The sequence below is a fragment of the Aspergillus lentulus genome, assembly GCF_001445615.1.
Source record: "Aspergillus lentulus DNA, contig: Alt16, strain: IFM 54703, whole genome shotgun sequence".
Lineage (NCBI taxonomy): Eukaryota > Fungi > Ascomycota > Eurotiomycetes > Eurotiales > Aspergillaceae > Aspergillus > Aspergillus lentulus.
In genome coordinates this window covers 2,320,348-2,340,571 of record NW_028322113.1, presented here as the reverse complement: position 1 = coordinate 2,340,571, position 20,224 = coordinate 2,320,348, and the positions used below count along the sequence as shown (strand labels likewise).

Below are 20,224 nucleotides of genomic sequence, written 5' to 3'. Positions count from 1 at the left end.
ATGTTATGTATAGATGTTGGCCGTTGCTAGTGATGGGTGTCATATGCGTCATGTTCTGATTAGTCTTGATTTATCATATATTATATAGAATTGTTGTCACCTCTCTATACTAAATAGCAGTTATGCTACTGGCACGGTTCCTTGGAACACGCACTATGCGGCCTACATCCACACCGATCCGTGCCCTAACATGAACTTCCAAGTTCCATCCTCGTCACCAACTCATCTTCGCGGTTCGGTTGCGCAAGGCCGCAGACCTCAGGGATCATTTGACTCATGGTAAATCTGTTCTGGGAATACAGAATCGTTGTGTCAGAATATATACAAATTGAGTCCTTGGTTGAGATATATGGGACAGAAGCGAACCAATCCAGCCCGAACATGAACGTCGTAGCGGAGAGAATATGGAGATCTAGAGAGACATAAGGTGCCTTGAACGATGGAGCTCTGGCGAGGAATATGCATCAATGCGACGTTGGACCATCTCATTCTTATTGCAAGGCATGTAAGATGCATATCTTCAACTGATATGGATGTTCTAGTGCGCGACTAAACCTGTTGCGTGGGCCAAACGCCCGCCCTTGCTTCACATCCATGACGACAAGATTATATATATCCCTTGATCGACCCTTGATTTCAAACCATCTCAATTCCTCCAGCAAATTCCCTTTCTCAGGCTGTCCAGCAGACACATCACAATGAAAACCCTAAATATTATTTTCTATGGCCTTCTCTGCCAACTGGTACACAGCACACCCATTCAAGTCAACCAGCTGAACGTCGAGACATCCTGCCAGATCGAAGGCGGCGACGAGATTGCCAATCTGGCTTGTCATAATGCGGTATTATATTGCTATTGCCTATTATCTATTGCCATTGGCTTAAAAATGGGCTTGGCTAAGTCGTACAGTGTGTTCTTCAGGGTCACGGGTGGACGGGTGGATATTGCGATGGAGAGCTGTAAGATTACTTACTGCATCTTAGATGAACTAAACTGGCCTAACTGTTACAGGATATGTCATTGCACGTTTTGAGGGTAGATTGTTGCTGCCGACCATGCAGTGATAGATAACAAACCACTCTGGTTAATCACACACCATCTCCAAACCTATAAAAGTTCATCCATCTCTGAGGTATATTAGCACTTATTTGTCTGGCTGTCCAAAGCAATCTTACCTTATCATATGGCTTGGAAGAGTTACAGAACCGCAGGTCAGTCGCCAGACGGATGACATTATCCGGGTCATTGTTGATAGTCGATGCATGGATCTGCCTCGTCAGCAAAACATCTCTTAGAGGTAAAGGACGAGGACGTACCGTATGAGGTTTGTGCAAGACAACATCACCCGCCTCATAGGCAGATACCAGCCAGCGACGGCCATGCTGCCTGGCAAACTCGACCGGCGACTCGGACAAAAGGCCAGTCGCCATCATATTCGAGTTGAAAGCCGATCTGGCCTCTTCATCTGTCAAACCGGCCTGCTTCGCTTTGGTGGTGAACTCGTCCTCGAGTTTGAGTCCAACAGGGTCGCCTGGTCGGTCATTTACTTTCACGACATTCTCAAGGCACAAGGTGATAACATACCATCCTCGAGATAGATCAAGCCCCCACCATTGATTTTGACGTCCCCCATAGGCACCCAAGCCGTGACACTCGTCGGCTCCCCATACCGCAAGAAGATTTGATCATAGTGCACCCCGATAGGTTTCGTGCCAGGCGTATTATTCCTCAGCAGCGTCCGGCGGAAATTCAACGTATTCTCGCCCCAACCCGTGAAGGCGGCCACAAAGCGGACCAAATCGGGATGTTTGCAGAACTTCTCCGCATACCAATCCTGGTAGTGCGCCTCGATGGCTAGATCGACAAACTGCGCGGCCTGCTCGCCCCCCGGCCGGCCGTTGTTGCCTACTGCGCCGGCGCCGATGCCGGGGTACTCGTCCGGCGACTTGGTGGGGTTGAAGATGCCTTGGACGGGGTCGGTGCCTTCTTGGAGGACGCCGGTTGGGGCCAGGAGGGAGAAGTACTGTCTGCGGGCTTCGAGGACGTCTTCGCGGGGGAGAAGGTGTTTGAGGAAGAGGTAGCCGTCTTGTTCGTAGCGGGCGCGGAGTTCGTCCAGGGGGAGGGAGGGGTCTGAGGGACGGAGAAGAGCGGCGTTTTCGGAGGTCAAGGGGCCATCATTGACTTGGATGTTGTGTTCTAGTGCAAGTCCGACCATTTTGATGCGATCACAGCGTAGTATGTCTGATTGAGCGAAAGTGGGATGTAGTTGCGGACTGATGCATCGGCGAGCTCGAACTATATATCTTCATCAACTGCCTCCCCGCATCTATTTATGATAAGAGATCTATTCTAGTTCGATAATGCATCGCTTAGAATGAGTTCGATCAGTAGTCTAAGTGGACAGTTGAGATGATCGTTCATCTCATGGACGTGGAATACTACTCGTTTAGGGCATAATGGGTCCATTGGTCTCTCTCCACACGCGGGGAATCATTCTCCATGCGATATAGACTGCATGCATATAAAATAAGCAATCTCTCAATGAAAGTAGCTTGAGTCAAAGTACTACTAGTTGCTTCAAAGGGTATCTCTACAATCAACCAGTCCACTCCCCAAACGACCACTCACCCACCTCATCCCCAACCACCAGCTCCGTCGTCGTAAACACAATCTTCTCATACATCTCTCTAGCCGCCCCTCTCGCCTTCCGATGCCACGGCCCCGTCCCTCCCCGATGCGCATCCTCCCGACTCCGCCAGACACCTACACCATCATCATCAATATCACCTCCCCCAAAAAAGCAGAAAATAGAAGGAAGCTGAACTTACAAGTCGCCAGATTCTCCCTCTGCGCGTTCTTCGTCCCGAACCAATACTTGAGTAAACCCCCACTGGCCACAGCCTCCTGATGCGACCGCGCATCCAGCTCATGCAGTCTGTCTCCATCTGCACTCGCTAACAACGTCGACCGGAAGACAACGACGTAGAATTTCGTTCGGGACCAGGCGTGTCCCTCGCGGGTGCTCAGGTCGCGCAGGAACGCAAAGACAGAGGGCCAGTTGAAGGAGTCTGCGTAAGGCGCTGTGGCGTAGTCGGCGCGCACGGGGCGGAGGATTGTGAGGGCCTCGGCGAGGAGACGAGAGTGTGGATCGAGGGTCTGGAGGTTGAGGAGGTGGAGGGGTGAGTTGTAGGGTGATGTTATCAGGAGTTGAGCTTTTGATTCTGGGTCTTGATTTGAGTCTGCTGTGCTGATGGTGACATCTTGATAGGGACTGAAGCATAGCTGGAGGGATGCGGCGGCGTGGAATTTCAGCGCGTCCATGTCGGACGTGACTAGGTTGTGATGGATGAGTGAGAGTGGCCGTCTGCTTCTGCTTCGTTTGGTTGAAGACACTTCTTCCTCGGTGAGAACTGCTGCTAGGGGCTCGCTCAGCGAGTCTTGTATCCCGGGGGCCATGGTGCGATTGTCTACCACACTGTCCTCTCCTCTTCCTCTTCCTTGACCTGACTATAATCTCAGAGAATGACTACGGGTCAATTGACTGCAATGATAGCGAAGGACTACTCAGTAGGAAACAAATTGACTACAGGCATCGATGTAGGAAAAGACAATTTATAAGGCCGTGCTGAGCCGAGCACGCAATATCCCAACTTGATGGTTCTTTTCTTTGTGAAACGCCCCGGCCCACATGCTTCATGGATGGATTCATCCTGAAATTGGTGCATGACCAGTACCTTGGTTGATTCTATGGGTTCTGATCTGGACGTTTTGCTTGTGGAGATGTCAGTGTGTCCACAGTGGGATATGTGCGATACTATCCACTGTCTACAATATGCGAAGACAGCACTTCTTGATGCTCAGCAATGCGAATAGCACACAAATGTAAATGCGAATACTACTCCGTAGATAATGTCAAATAGCTCACCGATTGCGCAGTGCGTTGCGCCAAATTCTGCACGACGCACGCCATCGGCCATCATTCGGAGTTGTAGTACAACGCCGAACCTTGGCTCGCCGATATCCATATTCCAGCTACCCGGCTCTACGGCAATGTAGGGAATGACTCGGCACGAATAATGATGTGGATATATTTCATTTCTTTTAAGATCTATCACTATTGGTATCATGATCAAAGAACCCCAACGCCGTCAATGCTCCAACAGTCAAATAGAATAGAAACATGGACAAAGCTATGGCTTCACGGGTGGCGGAGGTGGCGCCATCTTGCCCTCGCCGGTGTCGACCTTCTTCCTTGCGGGCAGTGGAGGCACTTTGAAACCGCCATTTGCACCGCTGTTCGTGCTACTGCTCTGACCGCCCACCTGCGTGAATGTGCCTGATTTGAACCATCGGTCCTCCTCCGCCTTGCGCTTCCGCTGGAGCTCGGCTTGCGCCTTGGGATCAACTAGCTCGAGACCTTGCACAGGTGTAAAGGCAATCGTACTGGCCGTACCGGCGATGCCTGCCAATGAAGGACCCACTCCAGAGGTTCGCAGACCCTTGGCCTGGAGGACACTGGCAGTGCCGCCTGCGCCTGCGCCCGAACCAAACCCACGCAGAGAAGAGGCGGTCCCGCCGACCGGGGTGGCCGCTCCCCAGCCCTTGTTCGACTTGCTGAGCTTGGCCCTGGTTCTCTGGTCGATTTGAGTCGCCCGGACCCGTCCGTCGTTCTGCTGTCCCAGCATACCCAGACCCACGGTGCCTTCGCCGGTGCCATAGCCAACTTCTGCTTCCTCCTTGCCGAATGCGACCCGGTTCTGTGCTTTCCGTAGCTCAGTCATAGCGATTGCTTCCTTGGCCTTTCTCGCTCTCCGTCCACCTCGCTTCCTCGAGGGCTTGTCGTCAGGCGCCGGAAGCGCCTTCACACCAGCGTTCGGAGGAGGCTCGGTCAACTTTTCCAAGCGTTGATAGCACTGTTGTTTCAATTCCTCGCCCAAAGAACCATCGGGACTGTACTTGGCCACATCCGCCCGAGTCGCTAGAACCATCTTAGCCGCGACGATTCGGATTGCTTGTTTCTTTAGATCATTCGGAATATCTTGAATGATGGGCGAGTGGTAGAGAAAGCCTTGCGATCTGATACCGATATTCGTAGCAAATCCTAGCCCTTCCGATCTCTTGGAGCCCTGCGCGGCCAGATTGCACGCTGGGATCTTGGCCAGCTCCTTCAATCCACCAGTCTGGTTGAGAAACTGGGCCGCAGTCTCCGGTCCTATCAAAGCGGCAAGATTAGGCGCAATCTGGCTCATGCGCGACTGAATGCTCTGCGTAAGCGCCGTCCGCTCGCGATCTAGCTTGAGAATTCTCTCACAAGTATCCAGCACGGCTTTGAGCTCGGCCTCGGTCATTTCGCGTCCACGCGTCGTCGTTCCCTCCACCGCGACAACCATGAGCGACGGACCGTCCAGGATGGACTTGAGTGGCGCGCCAACCATGTTATCGGCCGAGGAGGAGAGGGCCTTGATATCGTTAAGAGGGCCATTTTTCAGGATGGCAACGGTTTTGGCGTAGTCAATAGGATTCGTAACAAGAGTTTCTAGTTCTGGAAATCTGATCGAGTAATGGTCTCGAAGACTCTTGTGAAGGCGTGTGAGTTCGTCGGTGGTCGACACGGCGACGTCAAACTCGTTGGTGGCCTCCGGCGCTGGCCGTTGCACCTCTTCGCCGACATCCTCTTCCATCTCCTCACCGGCCTGGAATTCCTCGTCATCCTCCTCAAAATCTCTCAAGAGTTCCTCCGCGTTCGACATGATGGCAGCAAATGTAACCTCAGTCAACTGCTGAAGCAAATGTGGCAGCTTGTCAAGTTGGAATTACCGTCGTCGGCTCGCCACAACTAGACGGCACTAAGGAAGGGACTACCGCTTAGTCATCCGGGTGGCGTCAGAGACCCAGAGCGCAGCTTCCGACTTTTGATGGACGAAGGACCAACGGACTTGTTCGACAACGATCAGCTGGAGTTGGGGATCCAACGTCCAGATTTGGTTGCTCATCGAGCCCCGACTTTTTCTTTTTAAGCGTGTGCTAATTCTATCACGTATACAACCGAAAGTTGGACCTGCCATCTCCGCTTATTGATACCTGATCCATCGTACCTCTTACACACCACCCCATCGTCACCATGGAGTCGTCTCGCGGCCCTCCCAGGGTCAAGAATAAGGCCCCCGCGCCGATCCAGATCTCAGCGGAGCAGCTGCTTCGCGAGGCTGTTGATCGGCAGGAGCCCGCGTTGCAGGCGCCGACACAGCGATTCGCGGACCTCGAAGAATTGCACGAGTACCAGGGCCGCAAGAGAAAGGAGTTTGAAGACTATGTGCGCCGCAATCGGGTGAACATGAACAACTGGATGCGGTATGCATCTTGGGAACTGGAGCAGAAGGAATTCCGCCGGGCGCGATCGATCTTCGAACGGGCGCTGGACGTCAACCCGACCTCGGTGGTTCTCTGGATCCGGTATATCGAGTCGGAGATGCGGAATCGCAACATCAATCATGCGAGAAACTTGCTGGACCGGGCGGTCACCATCTTGCCCCGCGTGGACAAGTTCTGGTACAAGTATGTGTACATGGAGGAGACGCTGGGGAATATCCAGGGTACGCGGCAGGTGTTTGAGCGGTGGATGTCATGGGAGCCGGACGAGGGCGCGTGGAGTGCATATATCAAACTTGAGAAGCGGTACAATGAGTTTGAGCGCGCGCGCGCGATCTTCCAGCGGTTTACGATCGTCCACCCGGAGCCGAGAAACTGGATCAAATGGGCCCGGTTCGAGGAGGAGTATGGGACGAGTGAGTTAGTGCGGGAAGTGTACGGGATGGCGATCGAGACCCTGGGTGAGGATTTCATGGACGAGAAGCTCTTCATCGCGTATGCCAAATTCGAGGCGAAGCTCAAAGAGTATGAGCGCGCGCGAGCGATCTACAAGTACGCACTGGACCGGCTGCCCCGTTCCAAGGCGATGGCGCTTCACAAGGCCTACACAACTTTTGAGAAGCAGTTCGGCGATCGAGAGGGCGTCGAGGATGTGATCCTCTCCAAGCGCCGGGTGCAATACGAGGAACAGCTCAAGGAGAACCCGCGAAACTACGATGTGTGGTTTGACTTTGCCCGGTTGGAAGAAACGTCGGGCGATCCAGATCGGGTACGAGACGTCTATGAACGGGCGATTGCACAGATCCCTCCGTCGCAGGAGAAGCGGCATTGGAGACGGTACATTTACCTGTGGATCTTCTACGCCATTTGGGAGGAGATGGAGGCCAAGGACGTGGACCGGGCCCGTCAGATTTACACAGAATGCCTCAAGCTGATCCCACATAAGAAGTTCACATTCGCCAAGATCTGGCTGCTGAAAGCGCAGTTCGACATCCGCCAGATGGATCTGCAGGCTGCGCGGAAGACGCTGGGCCAGGCCATTGGGATGTGCCCCAAGGACAAGCTCTTCCGGGGTTACATCGACCTCGAGCGGCAGCTGTTCGAGTTCGTGCGGTGCCGGACCCTGTACGAAAAGCAGATCGAATGGAACCCGTCCAACAGCCAATCATGGATTAAGTACGCTGAACTGGAACGGGGACTGGACGACTCAGAGCGTGCGCGGGCGATCTTTGAGCTAGGGATCGATCAGCCGACGCTGGATATGCCGGAGCTTGTCTGGAAGGCGTACATTGACTTTGAAGAGTACGAGGGCGAGTACGACCGGGTGCGGCAGCTGTACGAGCGTCTCCTGCAGAAGACAGACCACGTCAAAGTGTGGATCAACTACGCGCGGTTCGAGATCAACGTACCAGAGGAGGAGGAAGAAGAAGAAGAGGAGGAGGAGGAGCGGCCGGTCAGCGACGAGGCCAAACGGCGGGCTCGCGCGGTTTTCGAACGGGCCCACAAGGTATTCAAGGAGAAGGAGATGAAGGAAGAGGTGAGTTATTGGCGCTTGTGTCCAGCGAAGAGGTTACTGACGAAGTTACAGCGAGTGGAGCTTCTCAACGCCTGGCGGGCCTTCGAACATACACACGGCTCCCCCGAGGACATCAAGAAGATCGAGGAGCAGATGCCCCGGCGGGTCAAGAAGCGACGCAAGCTGGACGACGACCGGTACGAGGAGTACATGGACTATGTGTTCCCGGCGGACGACCAGGCAGCGGCGAGCCTTACCAAAATTCTGCAGGCGGCGCACCGTTGGAAGCAGACCGGGGGGCAGGTTGCACCATAACCGGTGCACGCGGTCGTTTGGGCTTGTGGGAGATGTCGAGCGTGTGTACCATCTCCAGTTACTAGTACTAGTACTCTACGCCAAAGAATTGAGGTCAAAGATACCAGGCTTAGCATTCCATTCCATACCTTATGAAGATGATGACGATGGAGTAGTCCCTTGCACGTGTTAAGCCAAGCAAAAGTGGATCATACTAGTAGCCCAGCCGAAGCGAACAATGACCCGTCGTTTGAAAAGCGGGTGGCTGGTGGGACTGTCTTTCTTCAATTTATCCTCGATTCGGAATTCAGGTCATTGAAGTCTAAGTAATAATCCAACAGAATCATAATCATAAACTCAGTTAGAGAAAGAGAACTATGGAGTATATTTATCGGTCAACCATTTACTTCATGTTCCTGCATTTGTGTCTGGTGTTGGTGCCTGACTAGTACTGTATTGTCATATACTGTACCGTACTGACTCATCTTGGCGAAATTTAACCCCACCAATAACGACATGATTCAGACTGACCTGATTCGGAATAGAGTGAGAGATTTAGATTGCTGAACGGGAAGAAAGGGGGAGATTTTCTGATGTTAGTCGCCTAGAAGAATGAGATCATTGATGATAGCACTCTGGACATTTCTTGGGATGATGTGGTATGGACAGACAAACCATGGTTGGGATTTGTTGATTTGAACCCCTGAAAATAGAGCTCTACCTTGGGTACGGACTACTCCGTAGGTAGGTAAGTAGATACCTCATGGAGGCAATAATAATCCCAGATGTTTAATTGAGGTGTTAGTTCCTTGCACCTGCTGCTGTGCCTGATGCAAGGTACTATGCACAGGAGATGAATGTCTAAAGCTGTTTATTTTGATGGATACGAGATGATGATTGAAGCTGGACTGTAATACTGAGTTTGAGTCCAGAATTGATGAATACCTATCAAGTCTGTTTGTCAAGGGATCTTCTGGATCTTCTGATCATCTTAGACTCTGATGGTTGAGCACAGGCTAACTAACTGCTACTCGTAAGTCATCGACTAAGGGATTCCTGATTGTCTCTCTTCTGTCTCTTCTCTTCTCTTCTCTTTTCTCTTTTTTTGTTTACTCCGGACTCTTTCTACTTCGTTCCTCTCTCTCTGTCTCTCTCTCTTTTTCATCACACATTGTGCTGTGCACTCGTGCTGGTCCCCCTCCATCTCTCCCTCGTCTCGTTTCTTTTCTGTTTTTCGCTCCTATCCAGCTTTCATCCCAACCCAAGGAAGAAACTAAATTTACTGCCAAAACAAAATCGTAAGTCTTCCAGATCATCGATGATTCCATTCCGACTCTTGCTCTGGTCCACTCTCCGAGCCACCCCCTCTTGCTGCTCTCCAGAACCGTTGTTTCATCTTTTGCTCCGGTTCCCGCGATCGTGTACCACACAGCTCCGTACTCTCTTATCACTACCTTTCCAGTACTACTATTATTATTATTATGATTCTCATAATGCATCTCCTGATTATTGCCTTCTTCTTCTCTCTTTTTCCTTGTCGTTCGTTACTCAGGTAGACCCGTGATTCGACGTATGAGCTTCTGTATCACTGTCATTATCATTCCTTTTCTGACTCTGTGATCCTGTTATTATTCTTGTAATCTTTACCCCTGAAGCGCTGGACTCGAATTGATATTGACATCATCCTGTCCTCCAGGTCGCCATTCCTTCGTTACTCGGTCTTGAGTCCACCAGTACTTCATGATCGCATTTGACTCTTAACGTTCAGTCTGCGACTCTGATCACTACCAACTCAACTCGACGGCATCACTAGACACGTGGAGGACCATCCATTCTATGACCAGCACCCACATTCGTTTCAACTCTGGAATCATCTTCGTCGCCAATCACTCGTCAATCATACGACTTGTTAGTTCCCGACCATGAGATAGCACTCTGGCAGTCACCTTCGTTTCCCTGGTTCCGTCGATTCGTCCTTCCCGACCTCTGACGGCTGGTTATCAACTGATTGTCTTCGGCTGGTCTCCTCGAAGAACTCGACCACTTTTTTCGCATCGCATTCCCTTGTTACCATAAAAATATCACCAATTTCCAGTCGATATGATCGTTCCGGAGCCCCCTGTAAAATTGGAGGGCCATTGCTCGGTCATTCACAACAACACCCTCTACACCTACTCCGCCAATGGATTTGCAGCCATCCCTCTCGAACGCAATAGAACCTGGATTGAATTGCCCATGCCCCCGGAAGAGCCGGTCTCCGATGCGGTATGTGTGACGGGTGGAATAGACGGTAAGGAAGGCCAACAGGCGCTCTACGTGATCGGTGGCATGAGCTCGTCTTCGAATTCCCCAGGATTGCAGCGATTCGCATTCCATTCCCAAGAGTGGTCCACGATAAAGACAGCTCAGCGGACGATGCAAAATCGGACGTCCCATGGCGCGGTATATCTGAAATCTTCGTCCATACTGCTGGTCTACGCTGGGAGTCAGACGGATAGCTCGAACCCTTCATCCGACACGTTTACTATTAGCACCGTTCCTCCGTATACGGTCGACGCTCATTTAGCAAAGTACCCCACCTCATCTCCTGTGCTTCTGCCTTGGAGCGATAGTGAAGCGGCGTTGGTAGGTGGTGCGACGACTCCCAAAGAGGTCCATCTCTTCTCAGTCTCGGATGGCTGGCATTCCTCCGGTGTATTTCTCCCCCAGCCTCTGTCCAGCGATGTGAGATGCGCGATAGTAAATGGATCGGACGGAAGCAAGGCGCTTGAGTCATTCAATCTGAGCGTCTCGCCCAACACCGTGAGTAGCATCGCATTGCTCAACCCTGGCGGTCAGCCCGCGCGCTCTGGCACTGATCTGGGCGCATCGTCCTCGAGGAGGAAAAGGAGAAGGGAGGTTTCTGTGGCCGATCACCCGACCTACGATGGAACGTTAGCACCATCAACGACCAGATCGGACTACTCTCTCGCTCAAGGCGATAACGGATTAGTGGTCATTTCGAGCGGCAGTGGTACCGACTCACTGGCCATCTTCAACCAGACATCCAATAGCTGGGTCAATACAACCAAGCTCTTCTACGGAGACAGATCGTCTCAGCAGATTCTCGCCTCAATCCCGGAAACAACAACATCATCCTCGTCTACGCCAACCGCCACCAGCACCAGTTCGAGTATTAGTACGAGCACCGCCGCCAGTGATGATTCATCTGGCTCGAGGGTTGGTACTATCATCGGCGCGACGCTTGGCAGTCTGGTGGGCGTTATCTTAATCCTAATGTTAATTCTCTTCTTCCTGCATCGGACGAAGCTGGGCCGCAAGCGTGCTGCCAACCAGGGCCAAGGCGCCAATGACAAGGACCGCTTGAGCTTCCAGGATCAGGGCATGGAACCCCTGACTCGTTCAGCCTATCCCATGGCCAAGAGTACAGCTCCGCTCGCGTCCACATCGGTAGACTCACTCGCCATCTTCTCTGGCAGGGCTGCGGATGAAAAGACCCCTAGGACAGCCGGCGGACTCCCAGGCTATGGGCCAAAATCGTCGCCGCTTAAGCCGAGTCCTCTGACCACCGTCCAGTCCAACGGTGACTGGACGCCGTCCAGCACATACTCGGTCGGCGCAGACAAGGCCGTCGAGGCGCAAGCCATGACCCTCGGGGACAAACCGCCCGGGGACCGCACAACGGACGAGGGCTGGGGCAAGTACTTCCAAGACAACAACGGCACCAATACCAACCTAGCGAACACACCGTCCATCGCGGCCCCTCGGTCTAATGCAGAGGATCGGGTCAGTGCCTGGCCCGGCGCGCCTCTCCCTCAGTTGAACTTTGGCTTTTTGGAGGAACCCAAGCCACTCGGCCGGGTTGTCACCGGTAGCCCCACGACGGAGGACGGCCCCAGGATCGGCCAGATGCTGAAGCGCGCCGAGTCGCAGTCCGCCCGTATCTCCAGTGCCAGCTCCCTGAGCGCCGCATCGGACACGGATTACGATCACGACCATGACCGCCCCGACGGCGCCTCAACGATTAGTGGTCCAGCCCCCGATCCGCAGTGGCTCGGTGCCCCGCACCACAGCTGGATTGGCCGTCCGCCCAGCAGCACCTACAGCCGTAGCTTCTACAACCCCAGCGGCCGCGAACGTGACACCATCAACACACGCGGCTCGAGCGTCTTGATCCCAGATGCGCTTGAGCCCATGCCCACCACGCCCTTCCCAGGTGCACCTGCGCCGGCGAACTCGCGCAACAACCCAAACTCGGATCTGAGCTGGCTGAACCTCAACGCCGATCGATAAGTCTAGCGATCCGCTACCATGTCTGTTCATCTAGCATCAAGCTTAGCATCAGCATCAAGCGTCGTCACCTGCATTTGATTTTGATCTGGCTTCTGCAAGAGAGTGAGCGTTGAAGCGTTCCTGTCTGCCTTTCTGAATTCCCACCACATATCTTGTCATTTGTCTGTCTGTTCTACGTTTCTATCTACTACCCTCCCCGTGTTTAAAAGGGCATCTGGAAGGCGTGGTGTTTGTGTGTTTGTATATTGATTGGATTCCATCCCTCTGTATCTCTCTCCCTCTTCTATCTCCTTTCGTCTCCGTCTTTGTCTTGTCACTGGCTTGGACTGTACATAGACTTTTTGTCTTTTCTTTCATGTTAAGGGTTCATCGGTATTGATACTGATCGCAATCCCGTCCGTCTGAATGGATCAATGCCATATGCATCGTGGACTGATGCCATGTCACAATCTTTTTTTTTCCGTCTCCGGCACATTATCAAGTAAAGTAAAAATGTAATTCCTGCGGAAAGAAATCAGGCTATTAAGTCATTCTAGACTCGATACACAAACGCTGAGAAACAGATGACGAATGAGGAAGAACAGCGCAAGTAAACCCGAAAGTCGTCAAGTCGTGATACATATACGGGCATCGTGGCATCATAATCATCATCGTGGCATACCATCAAAACGCTGGAAACCTCGGCCCAACTTACATCAACTCCAATACGAAGACCGGTATCTCATATCCGCCCCGACACTTGGCGATCGCACCTTCCCAGCATGTGACCGCAAGTATCCCGAAGAACTGGCATTTTCCTCGATCTCGTCTGGGTAGACGGTCCGCCAGGAGGGCGGGGGCGGGCCGGCGGCACTCTGGCTCTTGCTGCGCGTGCGCTGCTGACGCTTCTGGCGATGTTCCTCGCATTTCTTCTTGAACTCGGCGCGTTCTTTGCGTTTCTCGTCGGCTTCTTTCCACTCGGCGATGGCGCCCTTGATGCCCAGCGCGGAGAGGCCGATGCTGGCGGCGTCGGCGAGGTTGGCTTTGATGCGACGCCGGCGGGCTTCTTCAGGTGACATCTCGCCCTCCTTCACCATCTTCATGCGCTGCTTGCGCTTCTCCATGTTCTGGTGCAGCCCGTGCGCTGCGTGGATCGTGGCTATGGTGGCTAGACCTGCCGTCATGAGGGCCTGGTGGTTGAGCTTCTTGCGCTTCTTTCTCTCATCGGAACTGTCTCCCAGGTCAGAAGATGATTCACTGTCCGAGGTGGAGTGGTGGAAGCCGTCGTCATCAGCACGTGAGGCCCTGGCTCCCGACGTAGTGGTGATGGCAGAACTTGGCCGTTGCGTGGCATAAACAGAACGAGGTCGACCTACATCTCTGGAGTGCCTGGCCCGCCTGGCCCCAGGCTCACTATCCCGATCGCTGTCCGAATAGTCATCGTAGCGCGAGGGCCGCCCACGATGTCTTCCTCGCCGGCCGTCCCTGTCCTTGTCCTTGTCCCCTAGGCCCAGCGCTTCCATACCTTGGTTGATGTAGTCCGACACGCTCTTGCTCCGCTTGCGCGAGCGATGGCGACGCGGCGAGTCACTATCATCGTAGCTGTCGCGTGAGCTGGACCGGCCGCGGTGACGGGACCGGGAGCGGGACTTGAAGCGCTCGTAGGCCTCCTTGCCGACTGCAGCCAGAGCGCCCGTGGCGGCAAGGTTCTTGAGCTTGCTGTCGGAGCCACGACCGCGAGACTTGGATCTCGACTTTGACCGTGGTCCGTTCACGAAATGGTTGGCCGCCAGCCCCGCAAGAGTGGACTCGACGATGTGGCGCTTCGAGTGCTTGTTCGGGTCACGGTCGACCAGCCCATCTGTACCCGCGGCGGTAATTGCAGCCGTGAGGACCCGTTTGCCCTTCTCGCCGGCCCACTCACCGGGTTCCTTGCGAACACGGAAGGCCTCGACAGCTGCCGCGGTCAGCGCAGCCCGGGCAGCCTGAGCCATGCGCTGCTCGCTTATGCCGCGACGGTGACGGTCTCTGCTGCGAGAGCGCGAGGGAGAGTACGAGTGTGACCGGCCATGGTGACCATGGGAGCGACCACGGCTATGATCACGGTGTCTGGAAGCCGACGACGACGCTGCCGCTCCCAGACCAAGAGCGCCCAGGGCCTGCTCGGAAAAAGACTTGCGCCGTCTACGATGTGGAGAGCGGCTGCTTGATGGAGAACGGGAGTATTTGTGGCGGTCACCTATATTCGTTAGCACTCATCACCTTTTATCTTTTCCCCCGTCCATCAACTCCCCATCTATCGTTCCCTTAGGCAATACATACGTCTGTCGCCCTCATGTCTCGAACGATGCTCATGGCGGGGTCGATACGAGTAATCCGAGTCCTCGTAATAGCCTCCCCTCCTGCCGTTCAGCGAATGAGATCTGCGCACTCCCTCCTGCCCGGTACCCCCTCGAGACCGTCGTGAATTCGGGGGGTACCCATAACCGTATTCGTAGCCATAATCGCTGGGGGGATAATGACGGGACACGTCATCCAAGGACTCGCTGCTTCCGTCGCGACGACGAACAAGATCCGTTGGGGCCCGACTGCGAGGATCACCGTAGTAGTAGGGGTTTTCCTCATAGCTGGGGGGTCCTGCCCGGGGGTATCGATCGCGGGCGGGATGGTAGTGACGATCGTCGTAGTAGGCCATTGGCAGCAGTGGTAGCACTAGCTGGTACGGAGTAGTTGAGTCTAAACGAGATGAAAACGGTGCATATGGATGAGAAAAGGATGAAGATGGGATCGAAGAAAGCAGATGGAAAGAAAGGACCAAGGTAAAGAAAAGCAAGCTGACACCCCAAAAGGGCCAAAGCGGGGGCAAAACAAGCGGGCTGAAAAGAAGCGCCGGTGACGTATCTGGATGGAGCTGGTGAAACTCGAGTCGAATGAGAATGGTTTCACTGGACTCCCATTTCATACTTTGATACTTATCCATTCATTTGCCGCCCTGTCGAGGCGGTGCTCAACTGACTGTGGCATGATCCGTCTCTTGCATCTGTTGTTCTTTGTGGCTCCTCTCCTTGTTCTTTTCTCTTGGCCTCAGCCTCAGGCACTCGGTGTCAGCTGTCGGGTCACTCAGGTATCCATCAGGCATCTATTGACAGGGACTGGGCATCAAATTAGCTAATCAGGCATTCAGGCGCACCTACGTCATGCTGCGTTGCAGAGTCTGGAACATGGAATAGGGATAGAAGAGGGATCATCAGCCCCATTTACTTTACAGGTTATTATTACTATCTACCATCGATATCCATGTACCTTAGTGATATGATATACTTATCCAGCACCCGAGGTTTCTCCGGCTCCATCTCTGGGTCCATCGGTTCCTGTTCCAGAAGCCCTAGTACCGTGGTTCCAGTGCCTAAGCTTTTGATCTCTATATAGCGAATATAACTAACTATTCCTGTCATCTCTCCATGGAGATTGTCCAGTCTTGTTTACAAACTCAATACTTTTTACTCGACCAAACTATTGAGGGAGCTATGTTCAAAGGCATGCAGCAACGATTCGTATCGTATTGAGAATGATATTTCGTATCATTTAGGGATGATAGCGTCCTTTTGCTGGTCATTATCAACCAAAATAGAGAGTACTGTACATGGCGGCAAAGGCCCTTCATGGACGTCCTCAGATCACGCGTCATGGTATGCACGCAGAATGAAAAGGCATATGGAGGAAAATGAAAAATGCTGAAAAGCTGGTCTCTCAAATCAAAATATGAACAACAGGCCATTCGACCGGGAAAACATGCAGGAAGATGATACATGGTATAAACGAGTCGTTCCACCCGACCGGAATCCGTAGAAATAATGCTAGCCGTCTTTGGCCATCTTTTATCAGACGGTAGGAGTCAAAAATCTTTGAGATGAAAAAAAGTACCAAAGAAAGGGTGCTGCACAGCAGCCATCATCTGCACCTCTTCGATATAAACGCCGTGACTCCAAGGGAATCAAAAGCCGGACGCATTGAGAGTCGTCCACCTGAATAGAAAAAAACTTGGATAGAATATATGGCAAACCCCCGCGTCTGCCTTGACAACCTTCTCATGAATCCTCTTCAACTCATTGTCACCTCAGGCATCGTCTTCTCATTATCAACTCAAACAGAGTCATCAACTCAGTAAGGCGAATGCCGACGTTGGCTTCCGCTAGACGTCGTCATATTCATGGTACTCGTGCTGCGGTGATAGACATGCCCATCCGTCTGCGACTGACTCGTCGACCGCGAATGGCTGTATGGTGGGCTGGTTCGCCCTGTTGCCCACTGGCTGCTGGCAGCCTCGCCATCGCGGTCGCCTATTCCCGAAGGCATGTCTTCTGAATGCGTGCGGTGAGTTCGGATATGTTGTTTCATGTTATCCTTTCGAGTAAAGGCCTTGTTGCATATTGGACAATGCACACTTTTCTCTCCCGTGTGTTTTTTGCCGTGGCGTGCGGCGTGGCCCGAAGTGGTGAAAGTCGCTGAACATCCATGGCTGGCCGCGAACGGACACGGGTATTTGTTCTTTCTGGTCCCTTTGGCACCGGTTGCATCTTTAGATCCGCCAATGGATCGCGGCGGGGATGGGGGATCAGACACCGAATGGCCGCTCAGGCGCTTCTCGGCGGGTGCAATCGTGGGAGGGGGGTAAGCGTACGAGTCTTGTCGGCCAGAGCGATAGTAACTGACCGCGCTGTTCTGAGTGATGTAGTCGTAGGAAGAGCAATCAGAGGAGCCAGGCGACGCGGGCTGCATCGCTTCCGAAACTGGATCAAACGGTTGTCGTTTTACCCTGCCTGGAGATCGTGCAGTAGACTCTGTGTAGGGAGCTCCATAGCTGTAGTCGGGTAACAAAGTTCGTGGCTGTTGCTCTGAATGCTGCGAGTATGATGAAGAGGTGGATGGCTGTCTGGAGACCCCGGGGCTCGATCGAACTGCAAATGATGGGTGGTCATCATTGTTCAAGATGGAAACGAAGCTTGACTTGCAACTGGCCATCTCCTGACCCAGCAGTCTTACTGACTGCACCTGAATTAAAGGATGGCTGATTAGCACTTCGCTCTGGCTTCGTGTCTGTTATAAACCCTCAGTCCATATTTGATGTCCCCTGGCTTGCTTTCTCCGCTCGTTCTGTCTTCTATCCATGAACAAGTTCAAGACTGTGTGACTGAGGCCGCAAAACACCACCCGTCCATCCCAGATGAAAATGCTCAAAGAAAGTAGAAGAGGAAGAAGACAAAAGAAGGGAAGATGCGCACAGGAAACTCTCAGAAAAGAAGAACTCGGTATGAAAAGAAGACGGACGAACCAGCTGTCTTTGAATATGTTTGTTCCTTTGCTCGTGAAACACGACCAGATCTGCAGAGAGCACAACTGATTGCGCTGATCGGACAGCAGAAGCGTGATAAGTAAACTAAGGCGTCTCTGCCTTACGGTCTGCCGTCTTGACGCTGCTGGATTCCCGGATGGGTCTTACACAGCCCTTTTGATCGTAAGAAGAGCCAAGGGCCAAGAACGATCCACCGCCAATCGATAGAAGTCGGTATGGAGCAGTTATCGCAGAGCAAATCCTCCTGTTCTCTTGGCAGAAAGAAATCGATCGTTGGAGCGTTGCGATGCCCTTGACAGAGGTTTCAAACTGGACCGGTCGTAGTGCTCGCCTTATGCACCAGAGAGAAAACTCGACAGAATTTCTCTGGAAATGCGTGATGTAGAATTCTTGCCACGCTCCTTTAGAAACGTGCGAGGCGAGAAAAATACCAATGCCAGAAAATTAATGGAGCCCAATGCTCTAGTTCACGTGCGATAATGAGTTTAGCGGTAGTTGAGATGGTCAGCAAATTATGACAGAATCGATGAAGATAGCAGACTGGATGGCCGATAGATCCCTCGATGAGGAACTAGTCCGATAACTGCTTGATAAAAAGTAGGAGAGATGATATGTCAATGATGGACGGTATATGTGGGAGCGATTATAGAGGAGGGGGAACGGAAGAGTCGGATTAGGAAAGAAAAAAGAGAGTAGAGGGGCCTGAGAAGCGGAAATCAGATTGATGATCGGAGAAAAGGTGATGAATGACAGGAAGTTAGGAGAAGGGAGAGATGGAGCAGAGAGAGAAAAAATATGAAGCCAAAGAGTATAAAAGGAAGAAGAAGTAGCAGACGACGACAACGGCAACGACGACGGCGACGACGACGAAGACTGACTACAGAGGTTAGCAAGAGCATCTTGAAACCCGTCCAGGGTCTCCGGAGGAGCTCTGGCCATGCTGAAAGTCAGTGAGCAATGAATAAACTAGTGGCTTGGTGGTTTGAGTACAAGAATACAGAATCCACAGCACTAGTGGAGGGAGTGGAGCTGAAAATAGGCATCTTCATTTGTAGAATATTAAGACAAAATGCCCAATAATCAACCCAGATGGAAGCAATAGATGGGTGTATTATTTTGATATGTAGAAAGATAGATGGTCTTAGGTCAGCCGTAATTTGGACAAGTATGGTCTTACCCCTATTACAAGCATGTATACCAGAGGTACAGAGGGAAGTAAATTTGCCAAGGTACGACAAAAGAAATCAGTGTCTATCTCACTGTATATTGTCTGATGTCTGAAATTGAAATTAATAGATACCTTATTTTTTGGAGTGCGAAATATGGAACACATGCATACGCATTGTCAAGGAGATTCTAGGAAGATTACTCCGTGGTCCATGGCATAAATGTGGCTCAGGTATCTCCGAAGTACACCCAGAACTTGGGCACACTAGTTGGCTGATACTGGGGTCCGGTAACAACTAACAAAAAGTTATGGGGCGTACCAAGAGAATAGCCACAGTATTGTGGGTGTGTGAGCTTTAGTCTACGGGGGTCAATTACTCCGCTGACTACGCCAGGAGGGGTTTGTCAGGTACTTGTATTCTCTGGTACATGTTTAATCTGATGGTCTACTTTTACCTAAGAAAGCTACCACAGACCGCAGGCGGCATACAATAGTACCATGATGCTGAGTGAAGAGAAGATAGGTACCAGTATTAGGATATGAATTGTTCTGATACCTAATCCTCCGTCGTAGTAATATTTTACTGCCTAGTAAAATATAGACTGTAGACCCTTCATCTGCAGAACCCTCAGGACCCCGTTCAAACCAGGTTTATCGCTCCACCACCATTGGCTGCGCCCCTGGCTGATACGTGTGTCCGTCGTCAGCTAGATAGTCTAGCGAAGGCGTGAATAAATAGATTAATACCGTAGATATTATCTTGAGCAAACAGGATGACATTCGAGGTAAGGGATTGGTCCCCGGTTAGGTCGGCTGTAGTGCCGTTGATGTGGTGTCTTGTGGAAGTGACTAAAAAGTTCCAAAAGTCCCTGCTCCTAGTAGAGGCGACTAACTCAGGATTGATTAGGGTAGGCTGGCATACCAATGACAAGGGAGAAATAGATTGCTGGCGTCCTTAGCATTTATAAACCTAGGAGTCTGGAGTCTTGGGTGCAGTGTGGTACCTTAGTTAATTAACTAAATAATAAATAGACACTGTATTCCTCCGGAAGGAAATTTCTGCATGTAAATAAAGAAACTTGGAGGCGGAAACTCAAATACTGATTATGCATGGGCATACCGGAATTCCACCTTAAGAAGTAAAATAATATTGGGATTACCAAAAACAAGTACATACGTACTGTTCCTGAGGTTTATTCCATTATTTGCTCCTAGATCAGCGCTGAAAGAGTTACAAACCGAATACTCTAT

At 52.0% G+C, this 20,224-nt stretch overlaps 6 protein-coding genes across 6 annotated transcripts; 2 read left to right on the top strand and 4 right to left on the bottom strand.

Moving 5' to 3' along the window:
- Positions 1-707: 707 nt before the first annotated feature.
- Positions 708-3,457, bottom strand: ALT_8230 (phytanoyl-CoA dioxygenase family protein; the record flags this gene model as incomplete). Its single annotated transcript, XM_089600387.1, has 6 exons — positions 708-824; positions 1,177-1,269; positions 1,318-1,532; positions 1,586-2,242; positions 2,630-2,764; positions 2,830-3,457. The coding sequence occupies 6 exons, from the start codon at positions 3,455-3,457 to the stop codon at positions 708-710; spliced, it is 1,845 nt and encodes a 614-aa protein (XP_089455280.1).
- Positions 3,458-4,191: 734 nt separating this feature from the next.
- Positions 4,192-5,751, bottom strand: ALT_8229 (U4/U6-U5 snRNP complex subunit PRP31; the record flags this gene model as incomplete). The annotated part of the gene is made up of 1 exon (XM_033563128.2): positions 4,192-5,751. The coding sequence occupies one exon, from the start codon at positions 5,749-5,751 to the stop codon at positions 4,192-4,194; it is 1,560 nt and encodes a 519-aa protein (XP_033419019.2).
- Positions 5,752-6,122: 371 nt separating this feature from the next.
- On the top strand, positions 6,123-8,201 carry clf1 (putative cell cycle control protein (Cwf4); the record flags this gene model as incomplete). Its single annotated transcript, XM_033563127.2, has 2 exons — positions 6,123-7,907; positions 7,959-8,201. The coding sequence occupies 2 exons, from the start codon at positions 6,123-6,125 to the stop codon at positions 8,199-8,201; spliced, it is 2,028 nt and encodes a 675-aa protein (XP_033419018.2).
- Positions 8,202-10,280: 2,079 nt separating this feature from the next.
- Positions 10,281-12,473, top strand: ALT_8227 (uncharacterized protein; the record flags this gene model as incomplete). The annotated part of the gene is made up of 1 exon (XM_033563126.2): positions 10,281-12,473. The coding sequence occupies one exon, from the start codon at positions 10,281-10,283 to the stop codon at positions 12,471-12,473; it is 2,193 nt and encodes a 730-aa protein (XP_033419017.2).
- A 695-nt stretch (positions 12,474-13,168) lies between these two features.
- ALT_8226 (uncharacterized protein) lies at positions 13,169-15,147 on the bottom strand (the record flags this gene model as incomplete). Its single annotated transcript, XM_033563125.2, has 2 exons — positions 13,169-14,691; positions 14,775-15,147. The coding sequence occupies 2 exons, from the start codon at positions 15,145-15,147 to the stop codon at positions 13,169-13,171; spliced, it is 1,896 nt and encodes a 631-aa protein (XP_033419016.2).
- A 1,466-nt stretch (positions 15,148-16,613) lies between these two features.
- ALT_8225 (C2H2-type zinc finger protein) lies at positions 16,614-17,231 on the bottom strand (the record flags this gene model as incomplete). Its single annotated transcript, XM_033563124.2, has 1 exon — positions 16,614-17,231. One exon carries the CDS (start codon positions 17,229-17,231, stop codon positions 16,614-16,616), a length of 618 nt encoding a protein of 205 aa, XP_033419015.2.
- Between the last annotated feature and the right edge of the window lie 2,993 nt (positions 17,232-20,224).